The sequence below is a fragment of the Abrus precatorius genome, unplaced genomic scaffold (assembly GCF_003935025.1).
Source record: "Abrus precatorius isolate BTA unplaced genomic scaffold, Abrus_2018 Scaffold8, whole genome shotgun sequence".
Taxonomy (NCBI): domain Eukaryota; kingdom Viridiplantae; phylum Streptophyta; class Magnoliopsida; order Fabales; family Fabaceae; genus Abrus; species Abrus precatorius.
The window spans coordinates 24,897,365-24,922,369 of NW_020874428.1; the positions used below are offsets into that span (position 1 = coordinate 24,897,365).

Here is a 25,005-nt window from a genome sequence, read left to right on the forward strand (position 1 = left end):
AACTGGGATCTACAACGATGATACCGGTGTTATTACATATATTCCCTTTTGTTTTTTATGAGCGAAGTCAACGGAATATGATAGTACTAGATCATAGCCAAGCTGCATAGGCGTGCCTCAAAATTTAAAATGGAAAATTGTTGGCGTTTGTTAGAATCACGAGAGGACACATTACAAAATGGTTGCACATTGGCCAACACGTTGGCATTTTGGATGCAAAGGATTAAAGAAAGCCAACATTTTCAATCAGCAAGATTCCTTAGTCCTTATACATCCTTCAATACCATAAAAATTACTATATAATATTCATAGTACACCAAATATGCCATCAATAAATGACATGCAAGTTGTTACCCAAATAAATAAATGACATGCAATTCAACTCTAATCATTCAAGCCAATCATACTGTTTCTTTCCACCCTCTTTGTGGAAACTGTTAACTGTATTAACCTATCATGAGTTTGTTCTAAAAAGGAAAGAACATGTGCATATAAATTCACAGTTTATGTTTACAAACAATTAATTTAGTTGTACCACTATACTTTTATGTTTGAGTTACTTTTCATGTAAGATTGTATAGTCTATTAATTAGAAGAGAAAGTGTTGCATTAGTTCAAGGGAAATAAGCTAGTTCTAGAAATCAAGTTTTCTGATTTGGGTTTCTTTTACTGCACTCTGTGTTCTTCTCTGCATCCATTTTGATTTGTTCTCCGTGACTCAATGAAACCCGCAAATGGTTTTCTGTTGTTCTTGCTGTTGCTGGAGTATGTTTGTTGTAATGTGGAATCCAAGTGTATGAAGGGATGTCACGTAGCTTTAGCTTCCTACTATGTAAGACCCAAGTTTCTATCCTTAGATAATATAATGCGCTTGATGCAATCAAAAATTCTGTCCACTTCTGATGTTATAAGGAGCTACAATAAAGACAAAATATTGAATGATAATGTGCCATCCTTTTCCAGAGTCAATATTCCATTCCCCTGTGACTGTATTGGAGATGAATTTCTGGGACATGTGTTTGAGTACTCAACTGCTGCAGGTGATACCTATGATTTGATTGCCAAGGTGAAATATGCCAATCTGACAACAGTTGAGCTTTTGCAAAGGTTCAATAGTTATGATCAAGATGATATACCGGCTAATTCAAAGCTTAATGTCACTGTCAATTGTTATTGTGGGAACAGCCAGATTTCAAAAGATTATGGGATGTTTATTACCTATCCACTAAGGCCAGGGAATACTTTGCAGGATATTTCCAATGAGACCAATCTTGATGCACATTTACTGCAGAGTTACAATCCTGGTGTTAATTTCAGCAGTGAGAGTGGGATAGTTTTCATACCAGGAAGAGGTATGCTACTATGCTCTCCTTTTTCTCATCATGTTAATTTGGTGTTCTGATTAAAGTATTTGGTATGTATCAGCAAATTGATGGTTCAAATAGTTTATTTTTCTTCAAGGAAATTTAGTATATATCGTTATGCATTTGCCTAACGTTTTATTTTTATTTAATATTCCAGATCAAAATGGAGACTATGTTCCCTTGTATCCTAGGTGGGTAACTTTAATTGTTTCACCTTTCATGCTGAATCATGCACACAGAATTAAATATTGATAAATGTTTGGTTCTATCTTTTCTAACTTCAATTTTCTTTTCTGTCTTGCAGAAAAGCAGGTGTTGCCCTCTAACTTTATAGAGTTATCTATATAATATTGATGATTATTTTCAGAATGATGTTCCACACAAATATGAGAACACAAAGGAAAAAAGTCAGTGCCTCAGAGCATAAAATTTGCTTCTGTATAAGCAGGTCTAGCTACGGGTGCTGCTGTTGGAATAACCATAGCGGCAATATGCGGGCTTATATTATTAGTAATTTTCATGTATGTTAAATACTTCCAGAAGAAGGAAGGAGAGAAAGCTAAATTGCCGTCAGAAAGTTCTGTAGCGTTTTCAACTCAAGATGGTACTTGTATATTTTTGTATTCATATAACGTGTTCCTTCTAAACTTTTCATATAACATATTCCTAGATATGTGGCTTAATGTTGGTGTTCTGAATTTTCAAGTGTTTAAACTAGTCTTATACTAATTTTATGTTTCATAATTTATCCTGTATAAACTTATTATGGATCTGATTTGAGGCTGTTTTACCTCGTTTCAGAGGGTACAAAATTTACCCCTTACTTTTTCAAATGTTCTCCTCTTCAACTTGTATATTTTGTAAAAAAGTGTACCCGTTATTTACCAACCTTTTCAAAGTCTGTATGCCATCAACTCCGTCACATTACTAGAATTTGAAATGTACTAGCTTAATGGATATGATAACACTTGCTGATTTTTCTTCCTCTTCCGGGTAAAGCCTCTGGAAGTGGAGAATATGAAACTTCAGGATCTACTGGGCCTGCAAATGCTAGTGCTGCTGGCCTCACAGGCATTATGGTGGCTAAATCAACGGAGTTCTCATATCAAGAACTGGCCAAGGCTACAAATAACTTTAGCTTGGATAATAAAATTGGTCAGGGAGGATTTGGAGCTGTCTATTATGCAGAACTGAGAGGCGAGGTATGAAATGACATGTAATTCAGTTCTATAACATAATCAGCCAAAATAATTTTAGAAGAAGAATGGAAAATGAAATTGGAGGATAGGATTTAACTTTTAATCATGTGATGTTATTAGTGATACGTATGGCTTTCCCATGTGATTGATTTCTTACTTAATAGAATAGTTGTGATATGTTTAAATTGTAAGGCTTTAAGTTCATTGTGTGAAAGATCTATGAAACAAATTTAAGTATAATGTGTAAGAAAAATATTATGATGCATTGTTTACTTATTGGACATTGTTCTTAAGGGTGCGTAGGCAGGTTTCTGTTTTTTATGCCAATTCAGGCTAACCATTTACTTTTCACACTATATATTCGTGGATCTCTTCTTATATAATTTATTCTATGCAGAAAACAGCAATTAAGAAGATGGATGTACAAGCATCAACAGAATTTCTTTGTGAATTGAAGGTCTTAACACACGTTCATCACTTAAATCTGGTACAACATCCTTCAAACAATTTCAAGCATGTATATATCTGGCAAAGTCAATTAATCATATTTGTGTGGTTTGAAGAACCATCATGGTTTTACAAAACTAATATCCAGTGCCATTGTGTGTCAACGGTTTTTTTCTTGTGTGCGTAAATACATGAAATTTTTATCTTACCTATCTTTTATGAACAACAAGGTTTTTATCTTACCTATCTTTTATGAACAACAAGGTGCGCTTGATTGGATATTGTGTTGAGGGATCTCTTTTCCTTGTATATGAATATATTGACAACGGAAACTTAGGCCAATATTTGCATGGAACTGGTGAGATCAAGCATACACTGATGATTTTTCATTTTCCTGTGATATTAATTATTGTCATACAAATAATCATGATGATAACGTAATTCCAGGTAAAGACCCTTTGCCATGGTCTAGCCGAGTGCAAATTGCTCTAGATTCAGCAAGAGGCCTTGAGTACATTCACGAGCACACTGTGCCTGTGTATATCCATCGTGATGTAAAGTCAGCAAATATATTAATAGACAAACACTTCCGTGGAAAGGTTGCATTATTACCAATCTTCATGATCCACTTTCTAAATCCTGATTTTCCATTTCTTCTTTGAGATTAATGGAGTTATGTGTGATGATTTTAAATTCAGGTTGCTGATTTTGGCTTGACCAAACTTATTGAAGTTGGAAGCTCCACACTTCACACTCGTCTTGTGGGAACATTTGGATACATGCCACCAGAGTAAGATTAGTTGCGTTGTGTTAAATGATACCATGTCCCTTAAAATTTGTATTTTGTTGGAAAAGAATGTGTATTGAAGAACAGATCATAGCATAAGGGCATTATTGTATGATTAATTGATAATATCAATTCATTTTTCAGAACATATCACTGAGTAAACCTGAGCTTCCCCTGGCCCCTGTTCTTTAAAATGGAGTTTAACTGTTTAAGTGAAAATATTGTTACTTTGTTCATTAATTATTTCGTGTAACTTTTGCAAGATACTGCTAGGTTAATTTTGTGCATGGATTAGTGATTTTATCTCCAAGGTCTTAATTGTGGAAATAAGCCCTTTAGTTTTGATTTTGTGTGCACAGAACTAATTTTATTGATTTCCTGGATTTTCTGTAGATATGCTCAATATGGTGATGTTTCTCCAAAAATAGATGTATATGCTTTTGGAGTTGTTCTTTATGAACTTATTTCTGCAAAGAATGCTGTTCTGAAAACAGGTGAATCTGTTGCTGAATCCAAGGGCCTTGTAGCTTTGGTGAGTATAGCTACTCCTTTTCTGAACCATTTTACCAACAAAACACTATCAATTTACAATATACATTTCTATTTCAAAGCTAGCCAACATAATGCATGTATCTGAACCGGAAATGAAGTTACCCTTGACTTGTTTTTTTTTGCAGTTTGAAGAAGCACTTAATCAGAGCAATCCTTTAGAAGGCATTCACAAACTGGTTGATCCAAGGCTTGGAGAAAACTATCCAATTGATTCAGTTCTGAAGGTAGAAGCATTTCTCTGTGAAAATAATGTGAATGTTTATGCCTTATACAATTATGTTAAAAGAAATCATTTTGTATATATGAAATAGCATTTTAATAAATCAGTGAGGTACATAAACTTAGTTATTTCTACTTTTCTTTTGTAGATTTAGAATTTAGAGTAAGGCATATAGTTGCACTCATCTGACAGAACTTAAAAGATATGTTTGGGAGTTTGGTTTAGAAAAGAAAGTAAAAGACAAATATTTATTAAAATTAATAGTTATACAATATTTATAAAATTAAATAAACGATTAGCATGCTAAGTTTATATAGTTTATATTAAACAATTATTTTGTTTTTTATTTTAAAAATTATTAAATTAAAGAATGTTTGTTAAGAAACATTGATTGTTTGGGTTGCAGATTGCTCAACTTGGGAGAGCTTGTACAAGAGATAATCCACTACTACGCCCAAGCATGAGGTCTATAGTTGTTGCTCTTATGACACTTGCATCACCTACTGAGGATTGCGATGATGACACTATTTCCTACGAAAATCAAACCCTGATAAATCTATTGTCTGTAAGATGAAGGTTCTTATAATTTGTACCAATCACACCACGTTTTTAGTAACTTTCAGATTAAAAGCACTTTTAAGGTTTGACTACTTTGTACTTGAATGCCAATGGAGTTGAGACTCTTAGCTTGTGAGTTTTGTACAATCTGTTTTGAAGACTCTAATTCTTTAAATTTTTTAATAATAATATTTTATGATTTTTCTTTTTTATGCGAACGTTCACTAGTATTTTTCAGAAAGTCACGATGACACACTGAAGAAAAACTAGTACTGTGTATAAGTATATGAATATAATTTTCGTTCTTTACAATGATATAATTTTCAGAAATAAAGAAAATACTACACTCTAGTACTTAAAAAGAGATTAATTTTCAAATATTGATTAAACAACAATTTTAATTGGTGGAGTACACCAAAAATATATTGATTTTAATTTTTTTTAATGTGCTTATGATACTAGTTTGAAAATATTAAATGATTCTAATTACTTGGAAAAAAAAGTGAATGAAATTTTTTATTTCTAAATAGTAAATATATATATTTTTTGGAATAATTCTATATCCTCATATATATCTTATTTTCCTATAAATCTTCCTGGTTATTAAATGGAGAAATTTTTAAATATTTTTCATGTTTTAAAATAATAAATATATCTATATTTTAATTTAATACTTACTTTATAAAATAATAGGAAGATTATTAGGATGATATGTAGGAAGATATTTCAAAGCTCATTATTTTTAGTTAACCGAGACGCACATTTAAAAAAAAAAATTCTAATGTGTTAAGAAAATTTGACTAAAAAAATCTTTTCATTTGACTTAAATGCATCCTATTAAATGTTTTAAACACTATAAAAAGTGTACATTAAATATTTTTATGATTTTTAGATAATAAATATTTTTATTTTTAAATAAAAATTGTTTTTAACTTAATAAAATGTGTAGTAGAACACACGTGAGAACAACTAATTAAAAGGAACGTTAGTTTTAGCGGTCCTCTTTCTTCGTTTCTGCTAGTTTTTTTTAATCATCTAAGAACACTTTTGTGTTGGTTTATGATGATGATGCTCTCCAATCTCTAGCAATAGAGTTTTAAATGGCTACTGGCGAAGCTTATATGTATTCTTTTCTTCATAGACAAGAGAACCACGCAGGGTGAGAATCGAAGAAAGTTTGGAAGGAAGGAATGTTCATCATTAATTACAATATCTTTGCACACTAAATTGGTTAATATATATGGACAACAAGAAGATTCCAGTTAGACATCAATGTATTTGAGGCTTATGATCATGAATATTTTATTTTTGCTTTTCACGTCCATAACATTACTATAAGATTCATAAATGCTTACCCTCTTGCATGTGATGATTCAAGAGAGACCCTGAAGTATCAAAGCTAATAGGCATATATGGAAGAAACGAAATGGGTTGTCCAAATCAATGAGGAGCTCAAGAACAATGGTACTTCAGAGAATGATCAATGGAAGAGGCACTCTATTTACAAGGTACCTTCTCGTGTGACTGTGTTGAACGAAAAGGCCTACAAACCCCAAGCGGTGTCATTTGGTCCTTACCATAATGGGGAAGAGCATTTGAAGGCCATGGAAGATCACAAGCACCGAGCTCTCCTCCATTTCCTCAGGAGGTGCAAAAAGCCCATTGAGTTGATCTTCCAACGCATGGATCAAGTGGTTGAAGAGTTGAGAGACTCTTACAATCCACTTGATCCCATATGGATGCAAGACACACCTAGATTTCTACAAATGGTGATTCTTGATGGCTGTTTCATGTTGGAGATTTTAAGGGTCAATGATAGTGTTCCAGGTGATTATGTTGACAATGATCCTGTCTTTGGTGAACATGGGAAATTGTATTTTGTGCCATATATCAAGCGTGACATGCTTATGCTTGAGAATCAGCTCCCCTTAATGGTTCTTCACATATTGATTCAGGTTGAGACTGACATCACCCAGGTAATTACTTTTCTTTTTTTGTTTAAATGATGTTAATGTGAAAAAAAGATAGAATCATTCAATTCATCCAGTTTTTTGTTTTTAAATTAAACAAATTCAATCTTGCTATTAATTCTTTTTATCTAAAATTATCATATTATTAATTTTTACTCAAATTGTTCATTAGTTTATTCAATAAATTGTTTCAAAATTTCATTTTACTCAAAACTTATCAGCTTGTTTGTTTTATCAAATTTCACTAAACTTTTTACTTATAAAATTTTAAAAATATTTTGTTATCTCAATTCTATCATAATTTTTTAAATATATGGATAAACAACAATTTAAAATTGTAGGTAGAAATAAATTAATAATAAAACTATTTTTACTTATTTTTTAAATAAAAATATTTAATTGGGTAAAAAAAGCCTTGAAAAACTGAAATTATACATTACTCAAAATAAAGAGAACAAAAGTGCAAGTAAACATAACTAATAAAATTTAACAGTAAATTATTTTGAGACAAATGGATCTTATAGTAAGAGCTTAGTTTTTTATTCATGCATTTTTAGTGTAATTTTCTTTTACACTATCAAATAATTAAAATATACAATAAATATTTTTAAATTATAATTATTATAAATACATCAATTTATAATTAAAAGTACTCTCAAATAAAATTGTTTTACTAATTGCAAACATATATTTAAGCATCCATAAATAATTCTAAGCCCAAACACATGACAGGGAGTTGAAGAGTTATTGATGAAGAAAATCCTCAAGTTCTTCTTCACCACAAGCACCCCTCAAATAGCAAAGTTTGGCAAATGCATGCACGTATTGGACGTGTACAGAAAAAGCCTCATTCAACAAGGACCCACTCTAAGAACACGTGTGGCCAAACAAGCACACAGAAGCTGGTTCAATGAAGAGCATGGTAACGATATAATTCGCTCCGCAACAGAGCTCCAAGAAGCTGGAATACGGTTCAAGAAAAGCAAATCAAACAGCCTCGGAGACATTTCCTTCGTTGGTGGGGTTCTTAGGCTTCCAACAATAGTAATTGACGACACAACAGAATACATGTTCCTTAACCTCATTGCCTTCGAGCGTCTTCATGTTGGAGCAGGCAACGAAGTAACCTCGTACATATTTTTTATGGACACAATGATTGATTGTGAAATGGACGTTGCACTTCTTCATCGAGATGGGGTACTAATAAATGGTCTTGGGAGTGATAAAGCTGTTGCCAAATTGTTCAATTCATTGTCCAAAGATATCACCGTGGATGGTGAAGGAGTGTTGGATGTGGTGAGTATGAGTATGAGTAACTATTGCAAGAAACCGTGGAACAAGTGGCGTGCTAATCTCATTCACACGTACTTTAGGAACCCTTGGGCTATTGTGTCTCTTGTTGCAGCTATTTTTCTCTTTGCTCTTACTATTGTTCAGACTTTTTATGCTGTTGCCCAATATTATCAATCTCCAAGTCCTCCTTTTTCACCTTTTTTTATACCTTCACCAAGGCCTTGGCATCGTCCCTAATCGTAATCACCACCACGTTTTCTTCCTTTCCGGTGTGTTTTTTATTCTATTGTTACTTGATTTGTAATTGTCTATTATAAATACATGAATTTGTTGTTCTTGCTGAATTTCTTAGTATGAAATAGAAATACCGAGTGTAATCTCAGATCGATTATTTAGCAGAAGCCTTAGACCTTAGTGAGTACAGAAGAATGTTCAAACCAGCTTGAATAAATTTGTGGTAGATACAAATCTTAATAGTTTGTCTTACATTAAATAATCAGGTATTAGTTTCGATATTATTATATGTTAGTCCCACATAGGTGGGAGTTTAAATGGGAGGATCCCTCTTTGGCTATAAATAGGGCCGTGGGGTCCCTTTATCAAACCATCTCAAAATATTCTCTCCCTCTTCGTCCTTCTTAAATGGGAGGACCCCTCTTTGGCTATAAATAGGGCCTTGGGGTCCCTTTATCAAACCATCCCAAAATTTTAGAATGAGGAGTGTTGTAATACTCCTCAATTTACAACACTCCTTACTCTAAAATTTACTCCTCAATATAAGAGACTACTACTACCAAATACAAAATCTCAAGTACAAAATCTCAGTGTAGTACGAAGAGGGAGAGACCCCAAGGCCCTATTTATAGCCAAAGAGGGGTCCTCCCATTTAAACTCTCACCGATGTGGGACTAACAATTCTCCCACTTGAAGATTATGATTAAGTTAATCATATCTTCACACATTCCTAATACATTACAATTATATGTTGCTTATGTTTCTAATAGGCCATACAAGAATTGACACCATATAAACTTGTCAATGTTAACTGACTTTGTCATTATGTCTGCTATGTTGTCTTTGGTATGAATCTTCTGCATATTCACTCTACCTTCCTCTACTACTTCACAAACAAAATGGTATTGTATGCCTATGTGCTTTGTTCTGGAATGAAAGATTGGATTCTTTGCAATATGCAAAGCACTTTGACTGTCACAATACACAGTAGTAGTCTGCTGCTTGTGCCCAAGTTCCTCCAATAGCCTTTGAATCCAGATTGCTTCCTTGCATGCCTCAATAGCTGTCATGTATTCAGCTTCTGTAGTAGACAAAGCCACAACAGTCTGCAACTTAGATAACCAGCTTACTGCCCCTCCAGCAAGTGTAAATATATAACCAGTAGTAGATTTTCTTTTATCTAGATCTCCTGCAAAATCTGAATCAACATAGCCTTTCACAATAAATTCTGATCCTTCAAAATATAATGCAACATTAGAGGTTCCTTTTATGTATCTAAGGATCCTCTTTGCAATATTTCAATGCTCTCTACCAGGATCTGCCATAAACCTACTGACTGCTCCCATTGCTTATGCAATGTCTGGTCTAGTACAAATCATGGCATATATAAGACTTCCCACTGCTGATGCATACGGCACTCGAGACATTTTCATCCTCTCTGCTTCATTGCTAGGCTTCATACTTGAGGATAATTTGCAATTGACAGGAAGTGGGGTAGAAATTGGCTTACAATCTTGCATGTTGAAGCGCCGCAAGACTTTCAGTAAAAAACTCTTCTGAGAAAGCCAAATCCTTCTATATTTTCTGTCTTGGTGAATTTGCATCCCTAAAATCTTGTTTGCTGATCCCAAATCCTTCATATCAAACTCTCTAGCCAATTGTGCCTTTAATTCTTGGATCTGATCTTTACTGGAGCCTACCACCAACATGTCATCCACATACAACAACAAAATGATGAAATCATTTTTATCAAACCTATTGTAATACATACAATGGTCTGAATTTAGTCTGTTGTAACCAAGGCTAATAATGAAGGAATCAAATCTCTTGTACACCAACATCTCGACGCCTGTTTTAGACCGTACAGAGATTTGGTCAATCTGCAAACTAAGTTTTCTTTTCCTTGTTCTTTAAAACCTTCTTGTTGGAGCATATATATTTCCTCTTCAAGTTCTCCATGGAGAAAAGCAATCTTTACATCAAGTTGCTCAAGATGTAAATCAAATGCAGTACACATTGCCAGAACAATTCTGATTGTGGTTAATCGGACTACTGGAGAGAATATCTCGTTAAAATCAATGCCTTTTTTCTGAGCATATCTTTTAACCACTAATCTTGCACGATACCGTTTCACTTGATCATTACCATCTCGTTTGATTTTGTAGACCCATTTACAACCAATGGCTTTTCGATCTTTTGGAAGCTCAACAAGTTCTCATGTCTTGTTTTTATGTAAAGCCTCAATTTCTTCCTGCATTGCTGTCATCCATAATGAAGCATTTGAACTCCTCAAAGCCTCATGAAAGGTTGATGGTTCACCCTCTTCATTTAGAAGACAATATGCATCATGGCTTGTCATAACATAGTCTGAATGCCAAGATGGTCTCCTTATCTCACGTCTTGTTTGTTGAGCTTCTCTATCATTGGCATCATTTGGTTCTTGTTCTCTGTGCTCATGTTCTGCTTCAGAGGTGTCATCTTCTTTAGACTTCCTTTCTATCACTACTGAAGTAGTGTCTTTGGTAGTACTGTCATTTTTCTGCTCCTTTTGCAGTTCATTTTCTGCAAAGACTACATCTCTGCTAACAACAACCTTGTGGGCACTGAAATCCCACAAGCGATACCCCTTAACATTGTTAGCATAACCCAAAAATATACATTTCCTAGATTTTGGATCCAATTTTGTTCTTTCTTGGGAATTATACATCATGTACACAGGACATCCAAACATATGTAATGAAGAATAATTAGGTGGCTTTCCATTCCATACCTCCATTGGTGTTTTCAAACCAATTGTTGTTGATGGTGATTGGTTTATCACATAACAGGCAGTTTTCACTGCTTCTGCCCAGAAAGATTTGGCCACTCCTGCTGTTCTTACCATAGCTCTTGTTCTTTCTAGAAGAGTTCTGTTCATCCGCTCTGCTACACCATTCTGCTGAGGTGTATAAGGCACTGTGAATTACCTTGAAATACCCTCTTGCTTGCAGAATGTCAGAAAATCACCATCTACATATTCTCCTCCATTGTCTGTTCTTAAGCACTTAATTCTTTTCCCAGTTTCAAGTTCTATTAGTGCTTTGAATTCCTTGAACACTGGAAACACATCTGACTTCTTCTTGATTGGGTACACCCACAATCTCCTTGAGTGATCATCAATGAATGATACAAAATATTTTACTCCTCCAATAGATACTTTCGGTGATTCCCATACATCAGAATGAATCAAGTCCAGTATGTGTCTACTTCTTGTAGTCACTTTGGCAAACTTCAATATATGCTGCTTACTTGTCACACAATGCTCACAAAATGGTAAGGTTACCATTTTGAGCCCTGGTAAGATATTACGTTCTGCTAGAATTTTCAGGCCTCGTTCTAACATATGACCGAGTCTACGATGCCACATCATTGTTTCTTCTTCTTGACTAATTGCAACTGATGCATCTGCTTCTTGCAATGTATCTCCCAAAAGCATGTATAAATTGGTTGTGATCTTTTATGCTTTCATCACCACCAAGTTGCCTTTAACCACTTTCAAGATTTCACCTTCAACGTGGATCTTACAATTGAGGTCATCCAATTGTCCAACGGACAATAGATTCTTTTTCAAGCCCTTCACATGTCGTACTCCTTGAATTATACGAACAGTATCATCATGCATTTTCAATTTGACAATACCAATTCCAGCAATTTCTAGGGCATGATCATTTCCCATGAACACGGATCCCCCCGAGATAGGTTCATAATTGTAAAACCAGTCTTGACATGGAGTCATGTGCCAAGTTGCACCTGAATCCAATATCCAACATTCATGGAGTTGTCTTCCACCTCGAGAATTTATTACTGCTTCACTATATAAGATTTCACCATCATCTGAGGTACATGCAACACAACCTTGAGAGGTTGATGCTTCAGTATTCTTCCCTCCTCCACTCTTTTTGTTCCAACAATCTTTCTTCATGTGCCCTCTCTTGCCACAGTTGTAGCATTTGAGGTTCTTCCTTCTCTGAGATTTTGATCTACTATGATTTTGACTCTCACTGGAACCACGTTCCATTGATCTTCCTCTCATCATCGTCAATGCTTCTGCTTGTTTAGAATTTTCCAATCTATCTTCCTTATTCTTTCGCCTGGATTCTTCTTCAAGAACTTCTCCAACAATATCATCAAAGGATAGACGACCGATAATGTTGTTGTTTGTTATATTAATGATGAGTTAATCATATGAATCTGGTAGACTCTGGAGTAGAAGCTCCGCACGTTCATTTTCTACTATGTTGAAATCTGCGGCTGTAAACTGAGCAAATAGCGTATTCAGATTGTTGATGTGGTCCGTTATTTATGTGGATTCACTCATTCGAAGAGTGTAGAGTTTCCTCTTCAAGAATATTCTGGTGTGAAGTGACTTGACCTCGTATAACTTGATCAGTGTGTCCCAAATCTCCTTTGCAGTCTTCTTCTCTGCAACACTAGATAACACTGAATCTGTCAATGCCAAGTGCAAATTGCAACAACATTGTTATTCATTTCTCTCCATTTTTCTTTTGAAATATCTGCAGGTCTGCTTTCAATTGCATCAAGACAATTATCTTTCCTTAAAATTACTCTTATCTTCAATTTCCACAAGGAGAAATTACTCCCATGAAATTTCTCTATCTCATATTTTGCTGCCATAATTTCTCTCTTAATTATACCAACTTATGTAACTTTCACTATGAATAGTACTACTTATTGGAACAATAATAATGGTAGACTGTGAATAAGTACACACTATATATGCACTTTTACACTACCAAAATTGTATGCCCAGTAACAAGAATAAATCTTTTCTGATGTGGCAGATCAGACAATACTGCAACCACAGAGCATACTAAGAATTTTCTCTAGCACTATACCAATATACACTACAGCAGAATAATATAAACAACCTAGAAGCTATGATACCACTGTTAGGACCAGAATACCAGTATGATAACTCACAATTAAAATAAAGATGAGAAAAATAAGAGCTAAAAAGAGATAATAAAGACAATATAAAAAAAATATTTTCTGAAAGAAAAATTACAACACTCCTCACTCTAAAATTTACTCCTCAATATAAGAGACTACTACTACCAAGTACAAAATCTCAGTGTAGTACAAAAAGGACGAAAAGGAAGAGAATATTTTGGGATGATTTGATAAAGGGACCCAAGGCCCTATTTATAGCCAAAGAGGGGTCCTCTCATTTAAACTCCCACCGATGTGGGACTAACATTATATATAATATATTTATACTAATTAGCAAGATTTCATTATGTTATTTGAAAATTTGGAATTTAAGTAAAATTAAAAGATAATAATTATGAAAAATATCATCACTTTTGACCAATGTTGAAATGAATTATTTAAAGAGATATGTGGAAAGTATAAGAGATCATGTTTTTGTTGTTAATAACAATATAAGATATATTTTATAAGACAGTAATAATAGTTACAAAAAGGTATTATCTATTAACAAATAAAAATTATCAGACATTAAGATTATCTTCATAAGTATGATGTTTGGTTAACAAAGATAAAGTTATTAGATAGATATGTAAAAAATTAATTTTAATAATATAGTGTATTTGCTAACATTTATTGATAATGCTATAATCAATATTCAATATATTTCAACAAAATGATGCGTTAATAAATAGATAAGGATAATTCTGCGGCGCTTTTCTTTTACATGGGATATTTTGGAAACAAAAAAACAATAAATCTTAAGAAAAAATTACATAAGAAATTTCAAATATTACAATACCATTGATAATTTTTGAAATGTCCCGATCAATTTTAATGTAAAAATCTCAGTAACAATTTTTGGTATTTAATCTTTTAATAAATTAAATATATTTTTTTGTACATTAAATTTTTAATGTTTACCAATATTTTTTTGTACATTGAATTTTTAATATATTTTTAAATAAATAATGATATGTTTAATATTTCATTTGTTTAATTATTTTGCCGTCGTATTTTTAAAATTATGCCTTTATAATTATACTTAAAAATTGTGATTTTTTAATCTTATTTTTATATAATTTTTAAATTTTCATATTTTAGTATATATTATTTTTAAATACCATATTAAAAAACCTAATTCTACACGTACATTATTCTTTTACAATAAAATCTAATTTTTTATTTAGAATTTTTTTTAAAAAAGTGATAAAATAGTTAATAGGATAAAACTATTTTAAAAAATTAGAAAATATATGAAGAACTTATCAAAACTTGTGAGTATTATCATTACTGAAACAGATAAAGATAGATTTTTCAATAAATTGGGACCAAAAATAGACTGTGCTCCAATCCGTACTCCTCTTACTCATTCTCAATTGGTTCATCATTTGGATTAAGCTCATATTCTTTTTTAGTTGTGTTTACTGCTAAGTTTGAAAATACAGTTTCTGGTGGGAAAATATTGATTTTCGGATCTCTGCTTGGATAGGGTGACGTCCTTCCTATGTTGCTGACTCTACTTAACGGGGGAAGATACCTACAAAAGGCACTCTAATGCTGAAGTCAGGATTCAGTTCTGAATAATAAATGTTATATAATATTCAAAAGTCAACCATTTACCTATATTTTCTACCTTCCTTTTATAGGCAGTGTTATGGACTAATAGGCTTGTTGAGTTAGCCCTGGTTTTAGCCCTTTAATTAAAGTAGATAATAGTCTGATTATTACTTTTAATTGGGTTAATTACCTTTTGACCAGACTGAGAGGTATTCGGCTACTTTAGGCCGAAGGGGTACTCGGTTTCTTTTTCTTATAAGTAGGACTGAGGAATGCCCTATCCAGTACATACATGTTTCAAGTTTTCGAGCGGAGCAAGCAATTTTCTTTTTAGGAAGTTAAATACAAAGATAAACATGTTCAGGGATTTTAATTTTAATATAACGAATTTTATAATAAATTTAAAATACAGGAAAAAAGTGTTTATTAAAAAATTAAAATTATGAAAGAATTATACATGTTACTCTATTTTTTGGGTAGCAAACGTTATCGCATTGTTGCTAAAGTGCCGCCCTTATTTATGGACACACTTGACATAATGGTTCACACGAAAAAAAAAATAGTATTAAATGTGATAACAAAAGTAATTTTGATACGATTGTTATATCAAGTAAGGAGTTTTATAGTAAATTTTAGTCAAAGATAATAATTATATTTATTTATTTTGTTTTATTTTTATTTAATCTTTATTTACGGTGAAAATTGCATATTGTAAATAAATAAATTCAAGAGCAATCTGATGACTGAATTTTAAGTCTTCTGTCTATAATCTTTTTCTTTTTTATCTTTTATTTGAGCCTTGTAATTTTTCATCATGTTTTCTGCCTTTTTGAACTTCATCTTGAACCTTGCCCTTAGAGTAAATTTCTTAATATATTTTGACAATTGAGGGAAATTTGTCAGAAACTCTCATACGCTTAGAATAATTTTTCTCTCAGTTTTTACTTTTTGACCAGTTCGGAGGAAGTCTGAGAGCTCAGTTAGCCTTATAAACTTAGAATAATTTCTCTGTCAAATCTTATTTTTTAAGCAATTCTAAGAGAAATTTAAAAGCACATAATCTTGTGGACTTAAAATAATTTCACCTTCAATTTTTCCTTTTCAACTAATTTTGCGAGAAATCTAAGACCTCTTCAGGCTTTGGATTTAGCATAATTTCACCATCATTTTTTACTTTTCGACCAATTCTAGGAGAAAACTAAGAGCTTTTCAATCTTGTGCACTTAGAATGATTTTCTTGTCAGTTCTATTTTTTAACCAATTTTGGTTATTTTCAATTCAAGGACTAGAAAATCCTCTGAAAATCCTAGAAAGGCCACCCCTTTTTTCAACAAAAAATGGGCCTCTTCATGTCCTATTAAAACTGCTCGAAATATGATATTTTTAAAGAAGTTATGTGATTCTCTAAATCTTCACAGAATGTAGCCTTATGTTTGACAAAGAATAAAGCCCTTATAACCCTCAAAACGTCTTGAAATATAGTTTTTAACAAAGAATATGACTCTTTTGTCAGTCTTCATAGAAATGAGTCGAAAAATAGTTTCTTCAACAAATTTTGGACTTAGATTTTTACCATGGTGAAAGAATCTATGATTTTTTTGATTTTTTAGTAAAAGACTATGTCCATGCCACTTAATTTTAAGGTATATTTTAAAAAAAATGTAATTTATTTTCTACTACGAAAGTGTAGGAGAAGACTTTATAACTTAAAAAAAAATTATTTTCCCAATCGGTCTTATTTGTCAATTGTTGTAATTTTTTATTGTCACAAAATATGTTTTTTTCGTTACTTGTTACAGATTAAATAAGAATAGAAAATGATAGATTGTTAGTTTTTTTTTTTTCGCTTAAGGGATGTAATTTGTCCGACTCATCATTCGCATCCTTATCAAAGTTACGGGGATACACATTTTAAAAAGCAAATAGATTGGTATTTAAATAATAGATGGATGGTTAGACAAGTGAAAACTCAAATCATAGATTCATTAATTGAATTTGTATTTTGAACTTTTAATTAACCTTTTGTTGAACTGAACAATATTCAATTACAAATATTATTTCAATTAGTTCACAGTCCAAACGTTTTAGTTAATTAATCCGGGTTTAAGTTTTCAACGTCATTTTGGATTCGGGTGAAAGTCTAGACAAATCCTTATTTAACGATAGTCAATTGTATTATCTTCTTTCTTAATGACAATATTGGTATCACGATTAAAAAAAATGACAATGTTATAAACCATTAATTTGACTAATAATAATATATCTTATTATCTACGGAAACGAACAATAATTGTAACTTTACCGTTATTGGGTGCGTATAACATGGACAACTTCAAAAGTGGTCCATCATAAGTCATTAATTTTAAACCATTAGATATAACAATAAATAAATCAACGAATAATATACTGTAACTTGGTTGGCTGGTAAAACTTAATTTCAATAAAATTTGTATAATAATATATTAAAATAGGGATAGAAATAGATCAGGCCAGTCCAAGCTTTACTCTAAACAGGTCTGACCTGTAATATAATTATTAGGCTTAACCTTGAACTCTTACCTGTTAAAAGCTTTATTTTAGGTCCGACATAACCTATTTAAGTGGTCTGTCCTGACTTGAAGCCTCTTAATGAAGCCTGCTACAAAAAAAATATTTTAATATTAATAAAAATATAAATATTTTATTATATTTTTCTAATTTTCATCTATGTTATTAATAATTATTAAATAATTATAATAATATTTATATAATTTTATAAATAATTTTTAAAATATTATTTAAGCATTAATTATAAATATTTTATATTAATAAATTATATATTTATATATTATTTATTTAATTTTTAAAAATTATATAAATATTAAAGAATTTAGTTTTATTTTAGAAACATATTTTGTTTGTTTAAAGATATTTTATATTCAACAAATAAAGTTACAATAAACACATAAAATTGATCATAAAAAATAACATTCACACAATTTGTTGAAATAATTAAAAGAAAATTATTATGTTTTAAAAAAATAAATAAATTTAAACTTAATGCAATATATATATATATATATATAATGACAATAATAATAAATATTAAACTAAAAAAATAATTACAAAATATTTAATTTTATTTGTGTCATTAATTTGTTATTGTAAATTAACAAATACACATAAAACTAACTACACTATTAATATAAAAATATTACTGATACAATAAATTAAAACACATACTTATATATTATATATAAATTGATAAATTAACTAATAATTTAATTAAACCACGTGCAAGTTACAAAAATATATATTATTATATAATTTATTTATAATTATATTTTTTATATTATTAATTACATCGTCTGATTATATATATATATATATATATATATATGCACATTATAATAAGTTTTTTATTTTATTTTCTTATCATTTTTTATAAATTTTTACTTTCGAATAAAATATAATTCATATTTAAATAATTTCTATTTATTATAAATAAAAAAATTATAACATAATATATTAATATAATACTTGAATATTAATAATAATAAAATTAAAAATATAAAAAGTTTATTAATGGAATATTAATATTTTATTTTTAAATTTTAATTCGTTTAGTTTTGATTGTGTCGTATTCCTGTTCAAAGATTTAGAGATTTTTCAGCTTGTTTAAATGTAACAAATATAATAATTTATGATTAAATAAATTTATTTTTTAAACATGTGTAATTGTGTATAAATATTTTTAATTTTGAATATAATGTAAAATAATTAAAATTTGACATATTTATATTTAAATGTGTGGCAATGTGTTATGGACTTCATATCTAAATTTTTTTTATAGGTACTTTAGTTAAAAAAAATTTATACCAATAAAGGTAAAACACATAGTAAGTTATAAAAAGTTTATATTATTATACATAATTTATTTAAAATTAATAAATTTTTTATTTTATTTTTATATCATTTTTTATAAAATTTTAGTTTTGAATAAAATATAATTTATATTTAAATAATTTCTATTTATTATAAAGAAAAAGAAATAAATATAATATATTAATATAATAATTAAATAATTAAATTAATAATAATAAAATTAAGAGTATAAAAAATATTAATATAATTTTATTATTTTATTTTTAAATTTTATTTCATTTAGTTTTGATTGCGTCTTATTCCTGTTTAAAGACTTAAGTATTCTTTAACTTGTTTAAATATAACAAATATAATAATTTATTATTAAATAAATTTATTATTTAAAAAGTGTAATCGTATATAAATATATTTAATTTTGAATAGAATATAATTTCTGTTTATTATAATTATAAATAAAAAGAATTATAACATAATATATTAATTTAATAACAACAGAATTAAGAATATAAAAAATATATTATTAAATAACTTTATTATTTAAATATATTTTGACAACTCTATTTTTAAATTATAATATATATATATATATATATATATATATATATATATATTATACAGGCCGGCCTGTCAGGTTTAAAGGCTTTATAAACAACTTATGTATGACTTATTTACTTAAATAGATTTTAAAAAAAGTCTAAGCCTTATTTGTTTATTAAAAATGTCAGGTCAGTCACAAGCCTTTGTCAGGTCAGCCACATGCCCTTATCAGGCGGCCTAACCTGTTTTCATCCCTAACGGGAAGTGTTAAACAGGAGACTTACACTGGTTTTGTGGTAGAGTACATGTTTTTAAACATGATGACCCAATTGCTTTATTCGCGTGAATTGTGCATTATGAATTTTAACGACTGTTTAAAATAAATAAAGGCATGATTGATGTGTTTAGAAAGAGATCCCTTTTAAAAAATAATTTTTTTAAAAAAAACTCTCAAAAAATTAATAAAAATAATTATAAAGTTTACTTGTACAAAGTAATAAGCAAGTCATCTCAAGAGGACAAAAATCTAAAAGAAAGAAGCACCACAATTTTGACAAATGAGTGAAGCAAAGTGGTAATTCTAGTAATTGTGAAGCTGTGATTATTTGCTGATGGCAGAGTAATCATAAACATAATAAAAACAATGATATATATAGAATGATTTGTATATGTTGAGAATGGGGTGTTTAGTATAATGCAACAATGTCAAGGCAAAAAGAGCATGAGATTCAATACTTATAAGTTTTGACAATTTTTAATTCCATTTTATAAAACCTCTTGTGCGGTTTGAACCCCTTGAAGGCTTGACTCACTGAAGAAGAGTAAGCTGAAGCCCAATTGATGAATTGGCGAGGCCCATAAACGAATGTGGGCCTATAGATATAACCCTAATCAAATCCACACTTTCCCGCTATTTGAGCAAAACACAGAACAAGAATAAGCTTCTCCATCATCCATCTTACTGTTGAAGTTCCTGTTCCACACACTCTTCTTTACAATCACCAACGCATTCAACTTCAATGCACTGATAATCCATACATAACCAGCAATGCAAGCTAACCGAAGACGAGTGTTCACACGCAGAAAGCCTCTCTCCGATTGCACCAACCCTCATTCTTCTCCCTCCTCTGTTCCTCTCAAAACTTCCAAATCCAAACCTTCTTCTTCTTCTTCGGCAATCAATAAACCTCTCACTAAATGCACATCTGCTACGGCGAATCTCGGTAATGCCCCAAACCCTAGTTCCCCTTCACCGCCCAATCTTTCCACGCCTTCGGTCAAAACATCCCCTCCCTTCGGTACTTTAATTATTCCTCGTTCAATTTGTAGAAAGGGTTTCTATTCTTCGAGTTCGGAATTTTCTTCATTTTAAAAATGAGGATACCATTTTCATTTGCAATGCAAACAATGTTTCATTCGAGCTTACCAATGCTATATAATTACTTACTATGTAATTATCAGTATTTATTTATTTATCTGTAACAAAGTCATAGCTTGTTAATTACTTACTATGTTATTCCCTCGTTTTTTTATTTCAGGGATTGTTGATGTTAAAGCTTCTCCGCCTAATTCAGGTTCGAAGAAAAGAAGGAAGGATAAAGGGAAGGAAGTGGCTGTTCCTGTTAGTAGCTCACCCATTTTAAATATCTCTAATAATAGGTAATTAGCAAGTATACAGTGGCAGATTGTGTTGTTTTGGAACGGAGTTTTATTGTTGCTCTCTTTTGTCTCTTTTCTAGATGGTCCATCATGTAACAGTGGCCTATGTTTTTGTGGTGATAAACAGGGAGACAAGTGATGCATTTGAACGTGAGAACTTACCCAAGGCCAAGGCATTGACAGTTTCTTGTGCGAAGGTATATTAATTTACTATTATGTTCCCAAGTTTCTGTGGTTTTATTAGGAACATCAAACTCCTTGGAATTTATGGATACTGAATTCAGTGAATCGGTTATTTAATTAGAACTTGATCTTTTATGAAATTTTCTGTGTAAATAATATTGTTTACGGTCAATACACTTGGTATACTTCTTGTATCTCAGTTACATGTTCAATCATGTTAAAATATATATTTTGCTATTGTCTGATGCATATTTGTTGAATTTTCAGAAACAACGTATTATGTCATTGTCATCTGAAGATGTGTTCAAGGATCCCCAGCTGCAAGATTTTATTGAAAATCAGATTGATTTTGAAATGTTAATGGAGCTGGGGGTTGAATCTAGTGATGAGGAGGAGGAGGTTGAATCTGGTGATGAGGAGGAGGTTGAATCTAGTGATGAGTTGCTGCAAGATTTTATTGAAAAACAGAAATCCTACTTTAAAATGATTGATGAATTTGAACTGTCAGAGGAGGAGGTTGAATCTAGTGATGAGTTAGATTAAGTGGAAGATATGTAACATAGCTATAAAAAGCTATATTATTTAATACTATTTATATTAGGTTGTTATTTAAATTTCATTATCTTCAACTTTGATTCCACAATCTAAATTTTTCAAGTAACAGCTGATGAAATGTTTTCTATCAGTTAAAATAAAGGCTTAATCACGTTTTAGTTCCAAAAGTTATGCTTTTGAAAGCGTGGAATAATTGTGTCGACATGTGGAGTTTCTTCCATTCATAGTTTATTTTAGAAAATGATCCGTATTTATTTAGATTTTCCAAGTGATGAACTCTTTAAGAAAAGTGAAGAATTTTTGGGACTTCCTTTTCACTTTATCCAAGCTGTGTTTGGATCAATAGAAAGAGATATAATAGAAAAAGATAGGATAAGTAACACTATTTGTCATTATTTGAACTATATTAAAAATAAGGTGGTTGAAATTAAATAATAATTAGGGTCCATTTATTTGATAGAAAAAGTAAACTTGTGATTTTGCTTTTTTAGAGCTTTTTTCAGAAACTAGTATTTTTAACTTATAAGAAAATTTCTAAAATATTTTATGAAAGATTCTAAGTATTTTTTTTAGAAACTAGTATTTTTAACTTATAAGAAAATTTCTAAAATATTTTATAAAAAATTCTAAGTATTTTTCCAGAAACTAGTATTTTTAAACATATCTATATTTAAAAATAAATTTTCTTAAAAATAATTCAAATAAATAGGTAAAAAATTTAGCAATAATTTATATGAGTTTTCAAAATGAAATGACTAAAATAGTTACTGATAATAATGATCTACATAAAAGAGTTGCATAACCCAATATCATCATACTTACATGCATAATTAACCAATGGGATTGTAGAGCAGGTAACGCACTTATTGTTTATTGAACTGCTTTTCATTGAGGTATGAAATCGAAACCAACTTATTTTTTACTAATTTTCTTATTATTTAGTTAATTTTTCAAATAATGCAACAAAAACTATCTTTCATTTTATCACAAAATTCTTAATCATGGCATGATAATTTTTTTTTCATTGTATCTCATTCCAATATAACTGAACTTATCTCTTTTTCATTCCATTATTTCATTATTAAATATCCCATCATATTAATCTATGTGTCTATAATTTCTATGTCAAAGTTGATTCTACGACTCGTTAAGGTTTGCTCCACCAATTTATTGTAAAAAATAAAGCTGTCAAAAAGTTCAATTGGCCCAGCCCTAGCCTTAGTGGGTTAGGGCTAAAAAGCCATGTGACATCCTTACTACTTGTTACGCCATCAATATCAATATAATATTAAAATAATTTAAGCAGTAAGAAAGCGACATGTATAAGTTTACGTCTGTTCACATTAATGGAAACTAAATACACTAGCACCAGTTCTCCAAATACATATATACATGTCATTTGTTAAAATATACAGTCATCCAGTCATATAAACATTGTACATAGCTAAATTACATACAAAATAAAGTGGGGTCACGATATCGGAGACAACAACCAAAAAAATGACCTCACAAGTTTTTCCCCTAGACCTATGATCATCAAAAATATCATTTCCTCCAAAAGTTAACAATGGTTAAGGATTTCTATTTACCCGTTCCCTCAGTCACTAGTGATTATACCTATATATATGTACAAGTTATACTTTACTCGGCCCTAACCTACTCTCCTTTCCCACTAGGTTCCTGCTCAGAGGAATCAAAACCAGGAGAAAGTTCGGCCTGAGAAGAAGTTCTCTTTTTTCCAGTAGCAGTAGGGGTGTTTGAACAGTGAGAGAAATCCGGAGAGTCAGAAGAACTAGATGAAGTTGAATTTGAAGTGGATGAGATAGATATGTGTCTGAGTAGAGGTATGTTTGCTATATTGGGTCGTACAACAGGTGGTACATAAGGCCCTAAAGATCTAAAGAAATTCGGGAGTAATATTGGGGGCGATAATACAGGGACAGGAGGTGGGACATAGGGTCTCCTAAACTGTACTCCAGGAGGAAATAGAAAAGTGAGTCTCATGGGTACCCTGATAGGGATGGGGTATGCCCGTTGGCCTGACCCGTTTTTATCTAACAAAAAGGTAATAGTGCCAGTATGGGTGAACTGTTGTCGCTCTCAATCATGCGCCCATCTTCTTTCAGGATCATATCTGACCTTGATGTTGAACTGGTACGGTGGTCGGGCCATTTGTGTCCTCACCTACTAAACATATTCACATACAACACATACAACAACTAAAAGGGTGAGACAAACCTATTTCAACCAAAGTACAGTAGAAACGCGTCAAGATATTTACAATCATTATAGCAAATAGAAACAACTCAACACACAATGTACATGCCATGTATGATTCTGTGCATCACCTAGTTAATTGCTATACTGACACATGCATGTGGGCCAAAATCATTTTTCTTTTCTTTTTCTCTTTCTTTCTTTCTGGGAAGGATCAGGAATTCACTGCCACCAACAATTCTTGGTCATAACCATCTCATTAGATAGTTTCAAAGATATAGCTCAATTGATTCTGATAATCCATCGGATTCTGTCAGGATAGTTCAGTTTTGCAGTGAGAACCGACAGCACAGGGTTGCGAACCCTGGCCTTTGCCCGGCTCAATCACACCCGACTATCCCCAAGACTAACCTAGAGTCTCCCCTAGATTTCGTATACTTCCCATCCAACACCATTATCATTACATGCTTATGATGCATGAACCTAATTTCAGTCTTTTAATTAGGTATTAAACATTTCTTTTTAATCAACAACATATGTTTCAAAATTCCACCGATAATCCGGCAAAGTTTCCTCTATAATTCAGATATTTTTAAATTTTCTTCTCTCTGCAAAACAGCCAGAAAATTTTAATACACTTCTAATTTTAAGCAGAGACTCACCACCACCACATTTTAAAACTTTTCAACTATTTCAATGGCTCTCAAATACCTTTTTCCAATTATCACCATATTTCAAAATACTCATTTAAAATAATACTTTAAAATGAATTAAAATACTTTAAATATGTATATAGGTATACTTTAAATATATAAAAATT

General features: G+C 31.0%; 3 protein-coding genes across 3 annotated transcripts; all 3 read left to right on the forward strand.

The window, feature by feature from the left end:
- The first annotated feature begins 721 nt into the window (after positions 1-721).
- Positions 722-5,143, forward strand: LOC113847384 (lysM domain receptor-like kinase 3). Its single transcript, XM_027476466.1, has 12 exons — positions 722-1,352; positions 1,522-1,555; positions 1,677-1,678; positions 1,810-1,968; positions 2,364-2,566; positions 2,961-3,050; positions 3,275-3,368; positions 3,458-3,609; positions 3,709-3,800; positions 4,191-4,329; positions 4,475-4,573; positions 4,976-5,143. The coding sequence occupies exons 1-12, from the start codon at positions 722-724 to the stop codon at positions 5,141-5,143; spliced, it is 1,863 nt and encodes a 620-aa protein (XP_027332267.1).
- Positions 5,144-6,539: 1,396 nt separating this feature from the next.
- On the forward strand, positions 6,540-8,627 carry LOC113874519 (UPF0481 protein At3g47200-like). Its single transcript, XM_027512741.1, has 2 exons — positions 6,540-7,103; positions 7,830-8,627. The coding sequence occupies exons 1-2, from the start codon at positions 6,540-6,542 to the stop codon at positions 8,625-8,627; spliced, it is 1,362 nt and encodes a 453-aa protein (XP_027368542.1).
- An 11,992-nt stretch (positions 8,628-20,619) lies between these two features.
- Positions 20,620-21,956, forward strand: LOC113874520 (microtubule-associated protein RP/EB family member 1-like). The gene is made up of 4 exons (XM_027512743.1): positions 20,620-20,869; positions 21,110-21,192; positions 21,311-21,427; positions 21,681-21,956. Exons 1-4 carry the CDS (start codon positions 20,620-20,622, stop codon positions 21,954-21,956), a joined length of 726 nt encoding a protein of 241 aa, XP_027368544.1.
- Positions 21,957-25,005: the final 3,049 nt, after the last annotated feature.